Source organism: Panthera pardus, unplaced genomic scaffold, assembly GCF_024362965.1.
Source record: "Panthera pardus isolate Hobbes unplaced genomic scaffold, ASM2436296v1 HiC_scaffold_20, whole genome shotgun sequence".
Classification (NCBI taxonomy): Eukaryota; Metazoa; Chordata; class Mammalia; order Carnivora; family Felidae; genus Panthera; species Panthera pardus.
This window is the reverse complement of record NW_026526766.1, coordinates 66,319,350-66,338,003: the sequence shown is the minus strand read 5'-3', so window position 1 is coordinate 66,338,003 and position 18,654 is coordinate 66,319,350. Positions and strand designations below refer to the sequence as shown.

Sequence of the window (18,654 nt, the reverse complement as noted above, 5' to 3'; positions counted from 1 at the left end):
TTAGAAGTGGTTCTATAAATTAAGGATTTTTTAAGTTTCAAATACACACACACAAATTTGGCACACATTGAAGGCTGATCTCACTTGTTCTATCTTCAGTTCAGTTATTCTATCTGGCTGAAAGGTGCCAAATCAGAACCAACAGTAAAGTTACATGGACATATAAGGGCTCAGGTGTGCACAAATGAAGACACTTCTACTAACTGCCTAAAAGCAGAATTAACTATCTCAGGAAGCAGTGAGTTCTCTGATGGAGGTAGTTAAGCAGAGCCTGAATGACGTCCACTTAGTGGATATGACCCCTTGGGCTGGGCTGCAGACCTCAAGTGCCTGCCAGTTGTGGGATTCTGTAAAAGGATTCCATGTAATAATCTCCTTTGAATTAGTACCATTCTACAATAGGGCTAGAAACTCCGGTAGGTGAATAAGCGTAGGCACTTAGCACATGGGTGTCTCTTCCTTCTGTACCACCTCTGCCTTTTAGCTTTGACTTTTCACTTCAAAAGTCTTAAATATATTTACATTTGGTTACAAATCACATATTTTCAGAAGCAGATGAGGTGTAAATACTTACAAAGTAGAAGAGAAAATGCCCATCTGAGTGGGAGAAAGTGGGAAGAAAAAAAGATGGTCTGATGTAGTGATAAGAGACAAGAGAAGAATACACTGGGGGCCCTGTGGTTCGGTGGCCATGGGACATTAAACAGTTTACGGTACCCAGTCGGGTATGAGTCTCTGGGTGGGACCACACCTCCAGTATGAGACAAGAGTACCTGGGCTTCCTGGCAGGGCGGAAGGACAGAGACCTGGGACTTCAGTCAATACACGTGAATGAGCAGCAAAATAGCCACCAGAGGTTAGTGAACAACAGAAAAAACACCTTTGATTTGCTCTGTTGTAAATACAATTACTTGCGCTACCAAAGAACAAAAATCACACCTTAGCTTAAATGCTGGTCATTTCAATGCCGGAATAAAAATATTAAACATACCATAGGTACCATCTTTTCTATGGGACCTGCTTCAAGAGTCAGTGTGCCTTGTCTACAGGCTTCAGAGAAGCTTTATTTTCTAGTGAAGGACAGTATTTTTCCTCTCACTGTGTAATAAAATACTATCATGCCTACAGACACAATAAATTTATCCCAAAGTTTACTGAACTCCACCCTTACTAGTTAAGAATAGACACAGATCATACTTCAAAAATAATGTCTATGTTCCTTTGGGGCCCTTCGTATTATTAGCTCTTATTTTTAAAAACTAGTTTAGAATCTACCAAGAAATTATCTGTGCTTTACACACTGCAAACGAGTATAACTTTTGGCTTAAGAAATAGAGATGTGGGGCGCCTAACTTTGGCTTCACAATCCGTGAGTTCAAGCCCTGCATTGGGCTCCGTGCTAATAGCTCAGAGCTTGAAGTCTGCTTCGGATTCTGTGTCTCCCTCTCTCTCTGACCCTCCCCTGCTCACGCTCTGTCTCCCCCTCTCTCTCTCAAAAAATAAACAAACATTAAAAAAATTTTTTTAAACAAAGAAAGAAAGAAAGAGAGATGCACATATACTCCACCACTGTGGAAGCCCCTACACCCCTCTGTAGACTGCATACTTCAAGAAGAAAAGTCTCATTCTTGGTTAAAGCTGTACTTAGTAGCCTGAGCAGCACCCTTGCCAGTCAACATTACACTAAACCAAGAATGTGACTGGCGTGGAATTTCCTCTTTATTTTACCAACATTCTTGATGCTTTTACTTTTTTCTTTTCAATGTTTTCCCACTGCCCCCGGAGTTTCCTTGTTCCTGTGCCGCAGTCACGGGCAGTGGTCATTTTTACTGTGCTAATTTCCAGCCTTCCGGTCACACTTTGAACAAAATATATAGGATGTGTAGCTCTACCCACTCTGCTCCCAGACAAGAATTGCGAAGATGGGCTAGAAGAGCTTCCATCATGCATTCTGCAATGTGAACCAGTAAAAACAAAAAAGGGAGAGGGGGGAGGGAGTGGGAGGGGAGAGGCAGAAGGGAAGAGAAGCCTCCATTTCTCATAAATCTATCAACCAGTGCTGATTACCTAGCATACTTAGGTGTGTACCAGCCGGGAGGTCTCTAGTTTATGATGTGCTCTTTTTTTTCCCCCTGACTAGCTAATATTAATGTCTTCACCAAGACTTCGTTATAATGAAGAAATACATGCTAACAAGGTTAGGTTCACAATCACTAGAATTAACTCATAACAAACATTTCAGGGGTGCCTGGGTGGCTCAGTTAGTTAAGCATCTGACTTCAGTTCAGCTCATGATCTCGCTACTCATGGGTTTGAGCCCCCACGTGGGGCTCTGTATTGACAGCTCAGAGCCTAGAGCCTGTTTCCGATTCTGCCTCCCCCCCTCCCCAAAATAAATAAATAAACATTAAAAACAAAACAAAAAAATTCAACTAATGGCGTATTGTAATTTTTAGGTTCATTCCCATTTCCCTCCACCATAGATTATATTTAATAGTAATTTTGACAGGTATCATTAGCATCCTAAACTAAAATGTTAGTCTCTGAATATCCCATCCCCCCATCACATATATTCAATAAGCACTTATTGAGGATCTATTATTTGCTTAGCCCCCATAACATCATCTCCACTTTCAATTCTTTCTCCAACAAGACAGCATTCAATCACCAGGTCCCACCTCTGGATGGCCATTTGGAGTGTTAAGTTAAAATGGTAGCTGTCCCTCAGGTCTCAGCAGCAGACCCAGGGGAGAGGAGAAGAAAACCCTCAAGCACAAATGGCTGGTTCCCTCTCTGTTGGCCCAGCTGGCCTCACAGTAGTCCAGATTCCCAAGTTACAAACTTAAAGGGCCCTTTCTCGAACTATTAACCCTTCCCTTACTTCTTGGGAGATCTCAAATACAAATCTGAGAAACAATTCACATGAAGGCTTTTATATTATCACAATATACTTGAATGACTTGAAATTTATTTACATTGTTCTGCTAATATTTAAAAAAAAATGTTTGGTTTTTTGTTTTTTTTTTGAGAGAGAGAGATAGAGAGCAAGCGGGGGAGGGGCAGAGAGACAGCACCAGCCATGGAACATAGTACCAGCCATGGAACATAGAGCCCAGTAAGTAGCAGATCAGGGGAAAGTGTTCTTCCTGCCTCTGAGCTCCCTGTTCTGTTTGCTCCTTACTACCTCAAGAGAAACATGCCTTTCTACTTGCTCTTGGCTCACATTCTCAGACTAAACTATAAACCTTTAAAAATTATCACCACAGGGGCTTCTGGGTGGCTCAGTCAGTTGAGCATCCAACTTTGGCTCAAGTCACGATCAAAGGTTCGTGGGTTCAAGCCCCGCATCCGGCTCTGTGCTGACAGGTTGCTCAGAGCCTGGAGCCTGCTTCCGGTTCTGTGTCTCCTTCTCACCTCTGTCCCTCCCCTGTTCATGCTCTGTCTCTCAAAAATAAATAAATGTTAAAAAAAAAATAATTAAAAAAATCATCACCACAAAATAGAATTGCATTCACTTTTAAAATGAAAATATTAAAGTATTATTTGCAAACTTTCATAACTGAAATCTATTTCAACCACCAGTGTCTATCCCAAAATTTTTTTCTTGATGTACAAGTATGGTTAGTTTCAAAATATATTTAATATGCTAGACCTAGAAACTTGGTATCTTCAGAATTTTCATTCAATGCTTGATGTTTTTGGACTTGTCATGAAAATACAAAATCACATGCAAAATAGACTTGAAAAAACATCAGAGCCTAGCAAGCAAGGAATAAAACTCTTCAATATGCTGAGTTGTTAAGTACAATTTCGTTTAAAAAAAAATCCAACTTGTGCCCTGGTGGTGAAAATCTCTACCTTTGTAATTTGATCCTAATGTGCATACTAATCATTTGTGCTACAAAGTCAACTTCAACATGGCCATTTTCTTCACCCTTTCCTTTCTTAGTGCTCTCCAGAGCCTTGTTGGTACTCAGTATTAAATAATACCTGCATCAATTACATTAACCCTTTTGGAGGCCATGGATCTCCAAAGACTGACTAAATAAACATATATTCTTTATTTAAAACTACATTCTCAAGAATCTGAGTTATGGGGGTGGGGGGAGCATCTGGGCGACTCAGTCAGTTAAGTGTCCAACCCTTGACTTCGGCTCAGGTCATGAGCTCATGTTCGTGAGTTTGAACCCCACATTGGGCTCTGCCTTAACAGTGCAAAGCTTGCTTGGGATTCTTTCTCTCTCGCTCGCTCTCGCTCTCTCTCTCTGCCCCTCCCCTGCTCACACTCTCTCTCAAAATAAATAAACTTAAAAAAAAAAAAGAATCTGAGTTCTGGGGAAAAGGACACCATTACAGTCACATTTAGTAAACTTACTGCCATGATAGTCCTTTCAGACTTACGATTTTAGAAGAAACTGTACAAGGGCCCAAGAGGAAATGCACAGCAGTTAAGGGTCCCTAGAGCCTGAGATTTATAACCACCACTTAAAACAGACCACAGACTCTGCTCCAAACTGTCACCCCGGACCTCTAGTTTGGGGTGCATTGATTTAAAACCAACACCCTCCCCTACACACACACACACTTTATTTTTTTTTCAATATATGAAATTTATTGTCAAATTGGTTTCCATACAACACCCAGTGCTCATTCCAAAAGATGCCCTCTTCAATACCCATCACCTACCCTCCCCTCCCTCCCACCCCCCATCAACCCTCAGTTTGTTCTCAGTTTTTAAGAGTCTCTTATGCTTTGGTTCTCTCTCCCACTCTAACCTTTTTTTCTTTTTTCTTTTCCCTTCCCCTCCCCCATGGGTTTCTGTTAAGTTTCTCAGGATCCACATAATAGTGAAAACATATGGTATCTGTCTTTCTCTGTATGGCTTGTTTTACTTAGCATCACACTCTCCAGTTCCATCCACGTTGCTACAAAGGGCCATATTTCATTCTTTCTCATTGCCACGTAGTACTCCATTGACACACACACAACTTTAAAGCAAGGGTAAACAGTACACGCAAACTCTGACTCTAGGTGACAGAAAAGTGGTGTCTGAGGTACATTTAAATACTATTCTAATGTAGTAGTCTTCAGTCCAGCAAAGGAAAAGGAAAGTAGTGCAGTAGGAAATGTACATGCTTTGAACTCCTACAGGCTTTACTCTTGGGGGAACTTGGGCAAACTGCCTATGCTTTCGTGGCTTCAGCTTTCTAATCTGTAAAATGGGGCTAACACTGGTACCCCTCTGAGAGTTGTGAGAATAAAATGAAATTTATTATGAGAGCAGATAGGGAATAAGCAGTCATTACTCATTCCCTAGTTGTCTGCCGTCCTTTTTCATGCCTTTTCCTTCCTCTCAGAGATCACCCATCCCAAAAGCATCTCTATGTATGCACATGACTTAAAGCATTATCTGAAATCCAGTTCTGGGTCTTCCATTGCCTATGGGAAATTGCTAGCTACATGGAGGTATCAAAACTCAGTTCACACAAAATTAAATTCATCTTTCCTTCCCCCACATACTACTCTCCATCTCTACTTGGGATGCCTATCAATTATAATACCCTTCTTCCATTACATGGCATTCTAAACTGGTTTTATGAGGGCATACCCAGATAAGTCAGGAAAGTCTATCCTATTTCAATTCTATAGTATCTCTTCTGCTTCCTGTTTGAGAAACACTGGTCCAAGTTAGTGAACAGCTTCCTGGGTGCCAGCTGTTTCCCTTTCTCCCAATTCAAGTACAGGCAAGACTGTCAGATTAATCTTCCTTAAGTCATGCTAAAAAACCCTCCATGGCTGCCTATTTCCTTCGCCTTCAAATATTAATGCCTTCCCTACATGTAACATCTCTTCTGTCTACTCTAGCCAGGTCTCCTTTCCATGCGGACATAGGACATGCAGTAAGTTAAAGGCTTCCTTGTCTTTCTGTTCAAGGTGTTCCTTTCATTGGAATGCCCCCCCACCTTTCTACTAAAATCTATCTACTCTCCCACTCTTTCTAAATCCCATTGTTCGGGGTACCTGGGTGGCTCAGTCGGTTAAGTGTCCGACTTTCGCTCAGGTCATGATCTTGTGATTTGTGAGTTCGAGCTCCACATCAGGCTCTGCGCTGACAGCTCGGAGCCTGAAGCCTGCTTTGGATTCTGTGCCTCCCTCTCTGCCCGTTCCCTGCTCGTGCTGTTTCTCTTTCTGTCTCAAAAAATAAGCAAACATAAATAAATAAATAAATAAATAAATAAATAAATAAATAAATAAATAAAATCCCATCCTTCAAGGCTAGATCCAGGGTCATTTCAGGAAGCCCTCTCAACCAACTAGTCCATTCTTTCTTGGTTTCCCCATTCCCTAAATTCCTAAGCACCCAATTTAGCCTCTCGTTATTATTGCTATTTATTTCACCCTTAGCACTCACCTTCCTGACACAATTTAAAATTTCTGAAAGTCAGGGTCACTTTTCCAAAACCCAAAGAGGATTCTTTTTAGGGGAGGCTTAACGGATACAAGGACATCTGCCAGATTTAGTTTCCATTAATATCATAATGTCTGAGATATTTTCACAGATTGTGCAATTTGCTATAAGCCTATGAGATAGGTTTTATTATCGTTCCCATTCTACATCTAGGAAAAGTGAGGCACCAAATGTTAAAGAATGTGGCCCAAATAACCCAGCTGGTGACAGAGCTGAGATTCAAACCCATGTCGTCTGGCTATGCGGTCCACACTCCACAATCAGTATAAGATGGTGTTCAATTCTATGGATTCTAACAGCCCTGTAGAGTAACACAACAGAAAGGATGTCTTACAAGGAAGGTAGAAGGCCACTTACACATTAAGGACGGGATCATTAAGGGCGGGATGGAAAATGAGACACATACAATAGTCTAAGTACAACTGAATTTTATACTAAAAAAGAAATTTTACACCAAAACTATTTTGCTTAAAATTAAACTCTTTCGCTATTATAGATAATGCTAAATGGAAAGATTCTTGCATATAGCATTTACTGTACGTTTAGATTGCTAAATAAGGGATGTCAACTGCTTTTTATGGCTTTTAATGTATGTCATCAAACAATGTCCCAAGAGAGTCATTCCAATTTATTCAGCGAATCAATAAAGTACACTTGAGTCAAAACCACATGAGCAATTAATATTCTGTTAACTTTTACCAAAGTTGCAGGTGTAAGAGTGTCTCTGTGCTTTCAGTTAATTTGATTATCAGCAAAATTGAACACATTTACCTATTAGTTTACTATTTCCTCTTCTGTAAATGAGCTATTTGTTGCATTTTTTATGAGCTCTTTATATCATAGATATTCTAAAGAATGATGTGAATCTTCAGTTTTATTATTGTTTATACAAAAAAAAGAAAGAAATTAAACAGGAGGGGGAAAAAGAAAGAAAAAAAGATACTCTCTTTTTTTCCTTCTCTATCCTAGTATATCCCACTCAGTATTATGACTCCTTAAGTGCATCAGGGAGGGGTGAGAAGAATAGGAAGGAAAAAGAAAATTTTGGGGAAGATACATGAGTACCAAATAGAGATAAATACACACAGAAGTGAGAGGTTAGAAGAGGCAGAAAAGAAATTGAGAGCTACAGGGAAGAGGTTAAACTAACCCACAAGATTATTTTGGGGATCACTAACTGTGAGAATATTAATTAGCTACTTAACCATGATCCCAACCTTAAATGGTCTTCTTTATCCTGAAGCTCAGAACAGGAAACAGGCAGTAGGGTGGGGGAAAGAGCTAGACGAGGACTTCCGTAGTGGCTTGAGCAGTATTACTGGGAGAACAGGAAGATAATTGTGTGACTTTCAGCTCTGAACTGTGAAAAGTCTTATAATGGAGCTATAAGTAAAATGTTAGGAAACACTGCAGAGGTGTGACTTTATAGGCAGAAGAAAAATAGCAAAACTATGTAACAGGTACTATTGGCAGACTGTGGAGTCACAATCCCCACCCTCCTCACCGCTGTTGGCGTTCTAATTTTGTTCTGGTGTTGCCCCGCCCTCCACTGGACTCAGGGAAATCCTGGTTAGTCTAAGCCAATTACAGGGTTCTTTGCCTCTCCCTTACTAGAAATTGTCTAGGGATGAGTATGCGGCCCTCCGTAACTTCTACTAAAGGAAAACCCCTGGAAGTTGTCAGCTCAGCAAAAGAAGGCAGAAAGAGCCACATGCATCTTGGAATCCTGAGGGCAAATAGGTGAGAAGCAGTCATCCTTAAAATTATTAAAAAAAAAAAAAAAAAAAGCAAAGAAAAAACTCAGGTCCTTGGTGACATCATCAAGCCACTAAAGTAACCAACCCAGAAGCCACTGTACCTCTCACCTTATGTGAGACTAATCCTTTAATGTTTTAGCTATTTAGAGTTAAGGTTTCTTTATTTCTTACAGCTGAATCACTTTAAGAAGTTCATAATGAAAAATCTTACAGGATCATTATCATCATCACATGCTACAGAAAAAAGCAAACTTTTATACCTTCACTGCTACTTCAACATCTAGAAATAACCATCTATTTTCAATTTTTATTTTTGTTTGCTATTTTTACATTATACAAATGTATCCAGAAATCAAACACTTACTGTTTAACAATTTCCAGTATATATGGCAACCTTAAAAATTAGACTAAAAATGGCTCTTTTTAATAAGATTTTTATTTTATTTTTTCTGAGAGATAGAAAGAGAGCATGAACAGAGGAGCGGCAGAGAGAGAAAGATCCAAGCAGGCTCCATGTTGTCAGTGCAGAGCCCAATGTGGGGCTCGACTCATGAACCATGAGATCATGGCCTGATCTCATGGAAACCAAGAGAGGGACACTTAAACCTACTGAGCCACCCAGGCACCCCAGACTAAAAATGGTTTTTAAGAATTTCCTTACTAAATAAGTGTCTAAATAGTTGGTTGTAGGATGTTGTAGAGAACAGCTAAAAAGAGTAATATTATTTTCACACAAAAAATAAATTCCAGTGGTTTATCAACTGTTTTTTGAGTAAATCCTATTACACAACTGATATGAAATCAAAAAGAGTCTATCAAAGGAAAAAAAAAAACTAAGGGGTGCCTGGGTGGCTCAGTTGGTTGAGCGTCCGACTTCAGCTCAGGTCATGATCTCACAGTTCCATGACTTCGAGCCCCGCATCGGGCTTTGTGCTGACAGCTCACAGCCTGGAGCGTGCTTCAGAGTCTGTGTCTCCCTCTCTCTCTGCTCCTCTCCCCTGGCACTCTGTCTCTCTCTCTCTTTAAAAAATAAATAAACATTAAAAAATAAAAATAAATAAAATAAGACTCCCCCCCCACTAACTATATTAAAAGATACTGAAAAATGCAAATTACCTTCAAAAATCACCTTTTGAAAAGAGTACCAAGTTTGATACAATGCATAAATTCAAAATTGGAGTATAATGCTATGCTATATTCCAAATACATGAGAAAACAAAAAGTACTAAAAGGGAAAAAATATTACCGTGCCAGAAACTTCAACCATTTCCAGAGTGAATTCCCACAGTAGAAATAACAATGCCTCTCTAATGACTGAAGTTTTCACCAGTCCAAACACTTTTTCTTTATAACACTACACATAAAGTCCCATCCATTTGTGCCTGCTATAAAAACGTCAGCACTGTAAATCCAACTGGTCCATTATTTGAGTGGACCAGTCTTTTCCCATCCACCTTGACCTAGGAATTTGCACCAGACCTCTGTAAGTCTGCTTGCTTCACACCTGAGATATACACCTGCAACAAACAAGCCGCTTAAGAATGTTGCTGAAGATGCTGAGAACCTTCTTTGAAAGTATTTAACCCGTTAAAAAATTTTTTTGTATTGAATTTTAAAACATCAGAATTACTAAGGTAGGAGTTCATCCACATCCATCCATGGAAGGAAAGAAAACGTTTGTTAATTTGTTCAAACATTCCCTGAGCACCTCTCATGTACCAGGGACCAGCCTAGCATAGAGAATAACAGCAATGAACAAAACAGACATGGTCCTGCTCTTTGTCAGCTCAGTCTAGACCAGGGGTCAGCAAACATTTTCTGTAAAAGGCCACAGGGTAAATATTTACACCTGTGGGCCAGAAAGTCTCTGTCACAACTAACTACTCAAGCTTGCCATAGCATGAAGGCAGCCACAGACAATATATAAACAAATAAACGGGATCATGTCCAAAAAAACTTTGGGACAGGGGTGCCTGAGTGGCCAAGTTGGTTAAGTTTCTGACTCTTGGTTTTGGCTCAGGTCATGATCTCATGGCTTCGTGGGTTCAAGCCCCACATTGGGCTCTAATGTTGGCAGCACAGAGCCTGCCTGGGATTCTCTCTCTCCCTGCACCCACCACCCCCCCCCCCCACCCACTCATGCTATGCTGTCTCTGTATCTCTCAAAATAAGTAAATAAACTTAAAAAAAAAAACAGCTTTGTGGACAATTAAAAGTCAAATTTCATACAACTTTTACTAAATAAATTTATCATGCATTGACCTTTTTTATTAAATATATATTATACATATTTGCATATATATGCATAAATACATACACACACTATTTTGAGCATTCTTAGCTTGCAAGCCATATAAAAACAGGTAGTTGGCCCAATTTGGTCCATGGACTATAGTTTTGCCAATGGACCAGACAATATCAACTGTATAATTATTTATTGCTTTAAGCACTCAAAGGGAAAATACATAAGGCTATGAGAATTTAATAAGGAGACATAGCATGGTTTGAAGCATCAAGGGAGCATTTTCCAAAGAACTGAACTGACTTTAAGGCTGGAAATTTAAAGGATGAGTAGCAGCCCGCCAAAGGCCAGGGAGAAAACGGTCTTCCAGACAAGTGAATAGCAGGTGGAAAAAGTCCTAAAAGGAGAAGGAATACAATCTACTGAAGAATCTGTGAGATTGGACCACAAAGAATAAGGAGAAACATGGCAGGAGAGCACAACGACACAGGAGAGACGCAGACCAGCCCACAAAGACTTTGTTGGCTAAGGTCAGAGATTCTGGCATTTGTCCTAAAACCAACTGGAAACCATTAAAGAAAGGGTTTTAAGTAGCACAGGGACACAATCAGCTTTGGATTTTTTAAAGATCACTAAGACTGAAATATGGAGAAAAATTTGAAGGGAGCATGAATAATACATGGAGATCCAGGAGTTTCTGGCCAGAGATGACGGAGGCTTAGACTGTGGTGGTGGCGATAGAATTTAGAAGGTAAAATAAGCAAATGTGGTCACAAGATACAGAAGAATGACAGGTGGGCTCCTGCACGTCTCAGGTTTCCAGTTTCCACACCAGGATACTGGTATCATTCAGTGAACCAGAGATACTGAAAAAGACATGTGTATGTGTGCAAATTTTGAGTTCAGTTTCTGACATGCTGAGTTTGAGTTGCTTGTAAGATATTCTAGTGGAAATGCTAAGTAGTCCGTTGGATATTAGGATCAGAGGCCAGGACAGAGTTTCTTCCAATTGAGTAATTCCGTTTGGGAATTGTCAGCATACAGATTGTAACTGAAACCGTAAGAGGAGGTGCAGTTACCTAAAGAAAGGGTATGTTCGCAGTGGTTTTCAACCTCGGCAGCACAGGAGAATTATCAGAGGAACTTTTAAAATTTTTGGTGCCCAGGCAGTGACCTTGAACCAATGAAATCAGAATCTCTGGGAGTAGGACCCAGGCATCACTGTTTTTTAAAGTTCTCTAAGCATTTCCAACGTACAGCTAAGGTTGCAAAGATAAGACTTAAAACATTAAGAATTAACTATACTACAGAAAGATCAAGAGCTTAAGAGACTAGTTTCTAGTCCCAACTACCTCATAATGGATTTCTCTGACCTCAGAGTACTTCATAGCTCTAAATTATAGTTTAGCTCAACAGGAAAGTGAGATAATAGCACTGGTTTATCTCTACTATCCCCCAAAGTCCCAAAAATCGGGGCCAAAGTTACAAAATGGAAATATTTCTTTCTTCTTGGAAGGTAGGAGAGGAAGGGTAGAGGGATATCTAGAAAAATAGCTATTAACCAATCACCAGTAGAATATACAATGTGTTGTTATAAATATCCTCCCAAGCCAATAACACTTCTAAATGATAGGATTAACACATCAAATAGTATTTGATAGTATTTGTTAAGTCTGAGAACATTCTAGCTAGACTAGTTTTGCTATATTATATGATGTTGTTCCACAGACAGGAACAGCAGGAAGTTCAAAATGGTGGCATGAATTCAACTTGGAAATTCCTTAATTCAAAATTTTATTGAGTGGATCTTTTTTAAAGATAGAGTGAGCTGCAATTTAAGATTTAGGAAGCGTGCATGTGAAAACTGAGAAACACAGGATTGCAATCCAGAAGACCAGGGTTAAAGTTTGGATCTGTTGCTCAGGAGCTCTGACTTCAACCAAGGTTTCCTAAACTCCAAGTCTCAATTTCCTTAGCTGTAAAATGAAAGTACAGTCAACTTCAGAATTACCATAGAAATTAAAACTTGAAAATGGCTGTGGAAAATAGCTATACAAAAAGCATTACCATTTTTACAGTATTTTCCAATTCTGACATTCTTTGGTTTACATATTTTGAAGAGTGGATCTCCTATACTAACAGCATAGTTAGTAAAGAAGAAGAAAAAGAAGAAGAAGAAAGAAGAAGAAAAAACTGTCCTCATGCCATGATTTTTTTTTTCTTTTGAGAGCGAGAGAGAGAGCATGAGCAGGGGAGGGGCAGAAAGAGGAGGGAGAGAGAATTCCAAGCAGGCTCCACACTGTCAGCATAGAGCCTGATGAGGGTCTCCAATTCACCAACAGTGAGATCATGACCTGAGCCAAAACCAAGAATTGGCCGCTTAACCAACTGAGCCACCCAAGTGCCCCCCCATGCCATGACTTTTTTTTTTTTTTCATCCCGGTCACACCAAGTCTGCTTTGCTGGACATATTTTAATGGAACTTAGTTTCTGTTGGGAAATCCCACTACACTCTTCAAATGCCATTTTTACCATCTGACTTTAAATTCCACAAAGCAGACAGAAACTACAGGGTTATTAAAATCTGTTAAGGAACAGTTAACATACTCAAAAGTTAACCAGTGTTAGTGAAGCACTTGACTGTTTTTCATCACTCCCCAGACAAGATTTAAGAGCTAGAGAAAGACAGTTAAATTTATAGCTCTCTATTTGAGGACCATGGAACACGACAGTAGACAAGTACAATTCCTCCTCAAGTCAGACAAGGGGTGGTTTGTTCAACCAGAAAGATTCTCCTCCATCCTTCTCACAATTTCTAAGGTTAGAACCAAAGGACACAGAACTTCAGAGCACTTGCAAAATCTCCTGGCCTCCGAAGCACTGCTGTGAGAAATAATGATCTAGCCATTAACGACAAAGACTTACAGCAATTTGCTAAGTAATCTTTGGAAAGCCTGCTTCATTCAAACTGGTTTGTCAATGGGAAAGAACATTTCATAAATCTGAAGATTTACAAGTGAACTTTGAAGTTTAACATTACAAGAATAGAAATTATGTCAGGTTATAACAGAACAAACGAATTATGGAGAGTTGGGAATAAATTTTAAGAGTCTTAGGGAAGATTAGTGCTTGTAAAAAGAAACTCAAGACTATCTCACTTTTATGTTCCCTTCAAAGAGATTTTTAGGCAAAGGCTATCAGGGGTTGGCTTGTTTTGAGCAGTTTCTAATATCTGCAAATAACTTGTAGTGGTCACTAATAAAAATCGTAATTAAGAGTTCTATAAGTCCTTGACTTGGTACATATTCTTAAGATTCTTAGATGTACGTACCTAATACAGCACAAATTATTTTGCCAATAATTTGCTCCTTCAGCAATGAAATGTAAGTTAGTATAGAATGTGACACTTCTTTGATCTAAATCCTAAAACAGGATAATTGTTTCGATGGCAAATTATGATATCCAGACACTGACAAGAAAATGGAAATAACACCAGGACAGATTACAAGAGATGAAACAGTTGGGAAGACCATAAACTCTTTTATGAGAGTCTACAACATAGCAAGGGACTATGAGGAAAAATAAATTACATTTCAAAAGCGAATCCCTACTACAAAAAGGAAAGGTACTATATTTACATTGATAAAACCTGCCAGGGCTTTAAAATTGCTGACGATACCACTGAGAAAAAGCTAAGCTGAACCGCAGAGTACCCCGAAGCACGTTGTTTTGATGTGCTATGCAGGTTATCATTAGAGTTTGCAGACAAGCTTTTTAAAGATGTTACAGCCACTGCTCCAACTAAAATATAGGCACTGAGCAGAGCACCAGGCGAAAAGGAAAAGCCTGCTCAATTTTGCAAACTGATGGTACCATTGATAGAGTAGGAAGGAATGTAGGAAAGGCAGGTCAATTTTAACTTAAACAGTTTAAATTTGAGCTTCAAAGAGGATGGCTTGGTGGAATCAGTCAACCAGCCCAAGGAAGTCAAACAGCACATGGATCAGGGCTGGACTCATATTTAATGTTACTTGCCAGCCAGATGTTCAAATGTGTGTAGATACATTCTGTTTACTGACTACTGCTAAGCAACTATTCTGTACAAGGTATGGTGAGGCACTGCAATGGATACAAAGATGGAGAAAACAAAACAAAAGCAGTTCCTATACTCAAGAAGCTTACAATCCAGTAGAAAGGATGAAAGAAACACATTCTGCCTAAAAATACAATCAATCGAGGCCTCTAACACAGGTTCAAAGTGATGTGAAGTTGCATCCCTGTTTTGTTTCAACACAACATAGACAGACATATTATTCTAAAACCGAGGATACTCCTGAAAGGGGCATTAAAATGCCAGCAGATTGGTAACATTTCACAAATGAAGAACAATGCCAAAATATCAAATTAAAAAAAAAAAAAAATGACAAGCTCTTTGGCACAAAACCTGCTCCTCAATGCTCCACTGAACACTACAAGTCCCTAAAGCTGAACTTAAAGGCATGTGACAGCTGCCAATTGGTTATAGGAATCTACAGGAAAAAAAAAAAAAATGCACCCCTCAGGGTGCATGACATACATCTTGTCTGTAGAACATGGCATGAAGGAAGCAGTGGCTGCAAGAGGAAGAAACAGCAAAGAAAATGCATGTGACAGACAGCACTCCGAAAAGTAAGATGTGGAGCTAGCCAAATTCAAGACCTGTGATTAAAGCAGAGTTTTGGTCCAGCATCCATCCCTCCCAATTTTAACTGCTCAAGCCATCCATAAACTATCAATAATTTCCTGTCTTTAAAGGCATTTCACCACCAAAAGAAGATGTAAAGTAACCCAGTGCTTAAAAGAAAACAGTATGAAAACACCTTTTTTGGCGAAAATAATATGTAAGTAAATGTTAAATGAATAGCACTCAACTAGATTCCCCCCTCCCCCAAAACTCCCTAACCAGTTGAAAGGTATTGTGTAATCCCACATCTTTAACTGTTAATATGAAAACCCTGGTTTACCGACCGCTCCTTCCTAACATCACTGCATGTAGTTTTGTTATTCCAAATGAATGGGAAGGTTTAACTAACTAAACCAATCAGCCTGACAACGATCCTGGGCGGGTGGTGAGGGTGGAAAAAACATGGGTAAGCAAACACTCCAAAAAAGAACTGGACAAATAGGTTGGATACTTGATAAAACATAAATGTCCTCCATTCATCTGCAATTCTAGTCATTTTCTAACAGATCTCAGATTTTCAGAACAAGTATGCAGGTTATTTAAAACTGAGTTATATATAGTCATTTAGCAGCAGCAAAACACTTCTGGCATTACCACAGATGCTAGATCTCTGGAGGAATTTTTTTTTTCCAAACTAGCATTTTTCTTCACCAAAAACCAACCAGCCTTTATTTCTAAAAACAAGAGCCCTTGTCTCCCCCAAAACAAACAAATCAAAGACCACAGTTAAATTCTACGCTAATGAAACTGTGAGATTACATCCCATGCATTGTCAGAGCCTATTTTTCATACACCACCACCAGACAGTTTGATGCAGTATTCCTGATTGCTTTTTATCGTATTTGTAAATACACTCACTAATCCACTAAATTAGGTAATTTACAAACAGGTCCTCTCAGTTATTAGTGGCCAGCAGTCAAGTTCTATTACATTTGATCCTTATACAGTTGTCTAAACATTTCCATCCAGGTTAAGGGCTCGGATCGGCAAAGGGAGAGGGAGGTTAGCGAAATTTGGATGGGGGCAGGGTAGACGCTGGGAGAAATCTCTGCATCTCAGCCCTCAGCGACAACATTCAGCCAGTGCCCACAGAAAAACTAAATTCGGCACCTCTTCCTCCTGTTACACTGGCAACAAAGAGGGAGTTTCCGTAACGCTCCCGTCACCCACCAGGTGCCCAATCTCCTTCCCAGCCTAGTCTCAGCGCTCCCGCAGGGGCCTCGGTGTGCGGAGAGGCCGCGGTGCCCGGGGTCAAGGCACAAAGGGGGGATGGGGTGCAAGGCGAGCGGGTTGGATCTGGGACGTGGGCCGTGTAAGGGCTCCCGGACTCGCTTAAAACAGTTGAACCTGGTGTCGGGGGCGGCGGGCAAGAGAAAGGGACAGAATACCTAATGGAGCAGAAACTGGAAAGGGGTGAAGAAGGGTGAAGAGCCCGTGCTGGAGGTACTCCGCCACGGAGCACAGAAAACAGCCGGTGGATGGGCAAAGGGGAGACTCCAAGGAGATGGGAAGAGAGGCGCAAGGCCCAGAAGACGAGGGAACCGGGTGCCACCTGGGGCAGAGAGGAGGCGCCTGTGTTGCTTCTACCTGCAGGCGGGCGGGACGGGCCGCTCAGGTGTGACTGGGAAGAGGAGGCCAAGTCGGAGACGCGCCAGGGAGAGAGCTGGGGGGCTTACTAGGGGCCGCGCAGAGGTGGCTGCGAGACGACAGCCGCGGAGCCAGCGCGGGGGCACCTGCGGGACAGGCGCAAGGGAGAGGCGGGGGCGGGGGTCTCCGGAGTGCAGGGTGGGCTGAGGGAGACTCTCGGGCGGCGGGATGCAGCAGGCACCAGCTGCGCGGCGCGGGGGAGGCATCCGGGCGGGCGGCCGGGAGGAGGGAGCCCCTCACCTGCGCGGCGGAGGAGGCGGAGCTGCAGCAGCCCATGGCGGGGCCGGAGGAGCCCGGAGGCGGCGCCGGGCGCGCAGCTACGCCCCGGAGCCCCTCGGCATGCGAGCCGGCGGGCGCCCGGGGAGGGCGCGGCCTGGCCCCGCACGGCTCGGCGGCGGCGGCGGCGGCGGCGGCTCGGGTGGCGGCGGGTACTCAGGAGGCGGCGCGGCTCGGGGCGGGCGCCGGCCACATCCCACGGCGGCGGCGGCGGCTGCGCGGCTCCTGCTCCGCTCCTGCTGCTGCAGCTGCTCCCCAGTGGAAAGGGGCGGGCGGCGGCGGCGGCGCCTCCCCCTGTCCCCCGCCTCCCGCCTCCCGCGCCCAGTCCCTCTCCCGCTCCCTCTCCCGGGCCGCCGCCTCCTCAGCGCCTCGCGCGTCTCCCATCAGACTCCCCGCCCCCAGTGCAGCGCCGAGCCGGCAGCCGGGCGGCGGCGGCCAAAACGAGGCCGGGCCCTTCGGCCCGAGTCGGAGCCTGCGCAGTGCCGAGCCTATTTAGCGGTGGCACCGAGGCACAGCGCTGCCTCGGAACAAGAGGTCGCTCGGGGTTGAGGCTCGCAGGGGCTGAGCAGGCTCGCCGCTGAAATGGGGCCGGATTGCTTCCGGACGTGGGAGGCACGGGCGAGGCATGAGGAGTTGCTCGCTGTCCCCACTGGACGCGCCACCCGAAGACCGTAAAGGCATCTCACTGCCCCCACGGTTGCTTTTTAGCCAGAGGAAAGTGTACACAATAAACCTTCCCAGGAGAAGGAGTGAGTGATAGAAAACGGGAGAAACAAGCATCTGTTGCTACTGGCCCCATTTTGCTGATGAAACTGAGCCTTGAAGGAAACAGCCTAATGAAATGCACCCCGAGTCGAAATTTTTATGAAGAGCCCAAAATAGGAAAAAGGCAACAAGTTCGCCAGGTCTCTCAGTACATAGCCATATTGGATCTGAACTAAACTTTCTCGCACAGGATAGTCCACAAAAAACAATAAACGAGTATTAAGTCATTCATATTAAAAATATTTACTGAGGACATAATAAGTTCCAGTCACTTAACAGACACTGGGAATAAAGATAGTTTCTGCTCTCTTACAAGTCCCTGTGGCTAAATTAATACACTGTAGGGTAGCACCAAGTTAGAGTAGGCGTGGTCACTACCTTTAAGAAATTTACAACCCTGAGAGTCCTTGGGAAATAGTGTCAGATGAGAACGAACAGTTAAGAGCTGGTTGTAATAAGGGTACCTGGCAGGCTCAATCAGTAGAACATGCAACTCTCGATCTTGGGGTCTTTTGAGTTCAAGTCCCAGGTTGTGTGTAGAGTTCACTTAAAAAAAAAAAAAAAAAAAAAAAAAAAAAGGTGAAAAGAGGCAAGTGAAAATGTGGCAGGAATAAAACGTAAAGATCAGGTTTAATATTAAGAAAACCAAGTACCAGATGCCTTTTACATGTTTCATTTCATCCTCACAGACAGAATCAGAAAAGAAAAAAAAAGTTGATTTGCAAAGATGTACAGGAATGAGACTCTAGAAGGCCTGGCACGAATGAGAGACAGC

General features: G+C 42.1%; 1 protein-coding gene across 3 annotated transcripts in view; it reads right to left on the bottom strand.

Moving 5' to 3' along the window:
• SLC44A1 (solute carrier family 44 member 1) overlaps nucleotides 1-17,319 on the bottom strand; it is a 200,813-nt gene extending 183,494 nt beyond the window's left edge. Inside the window, exon 1 of one of the 3 annotated variants that reach the window (XM_019454292.2) lies at nucleotides 17,079-17,319. In XM_019454292.2, the coding sequence (XP_019309837.1) occupies nucleotides 17,079-17,114 (36 nt within the window). In that variant the 5' untranslated portion in view covers nucleotides 17,115-17,319. The remainder of the gene's footprint in view (nucleotides 1-17,078) is intronic. The other 2 variants (XM_019454294.2, XM_053908149.1) reach the window with 2 other exon arrangements.
• Between the last annotated feature and the right edge of the window lie 1,335 nt (nucleotides 17,320-18,654).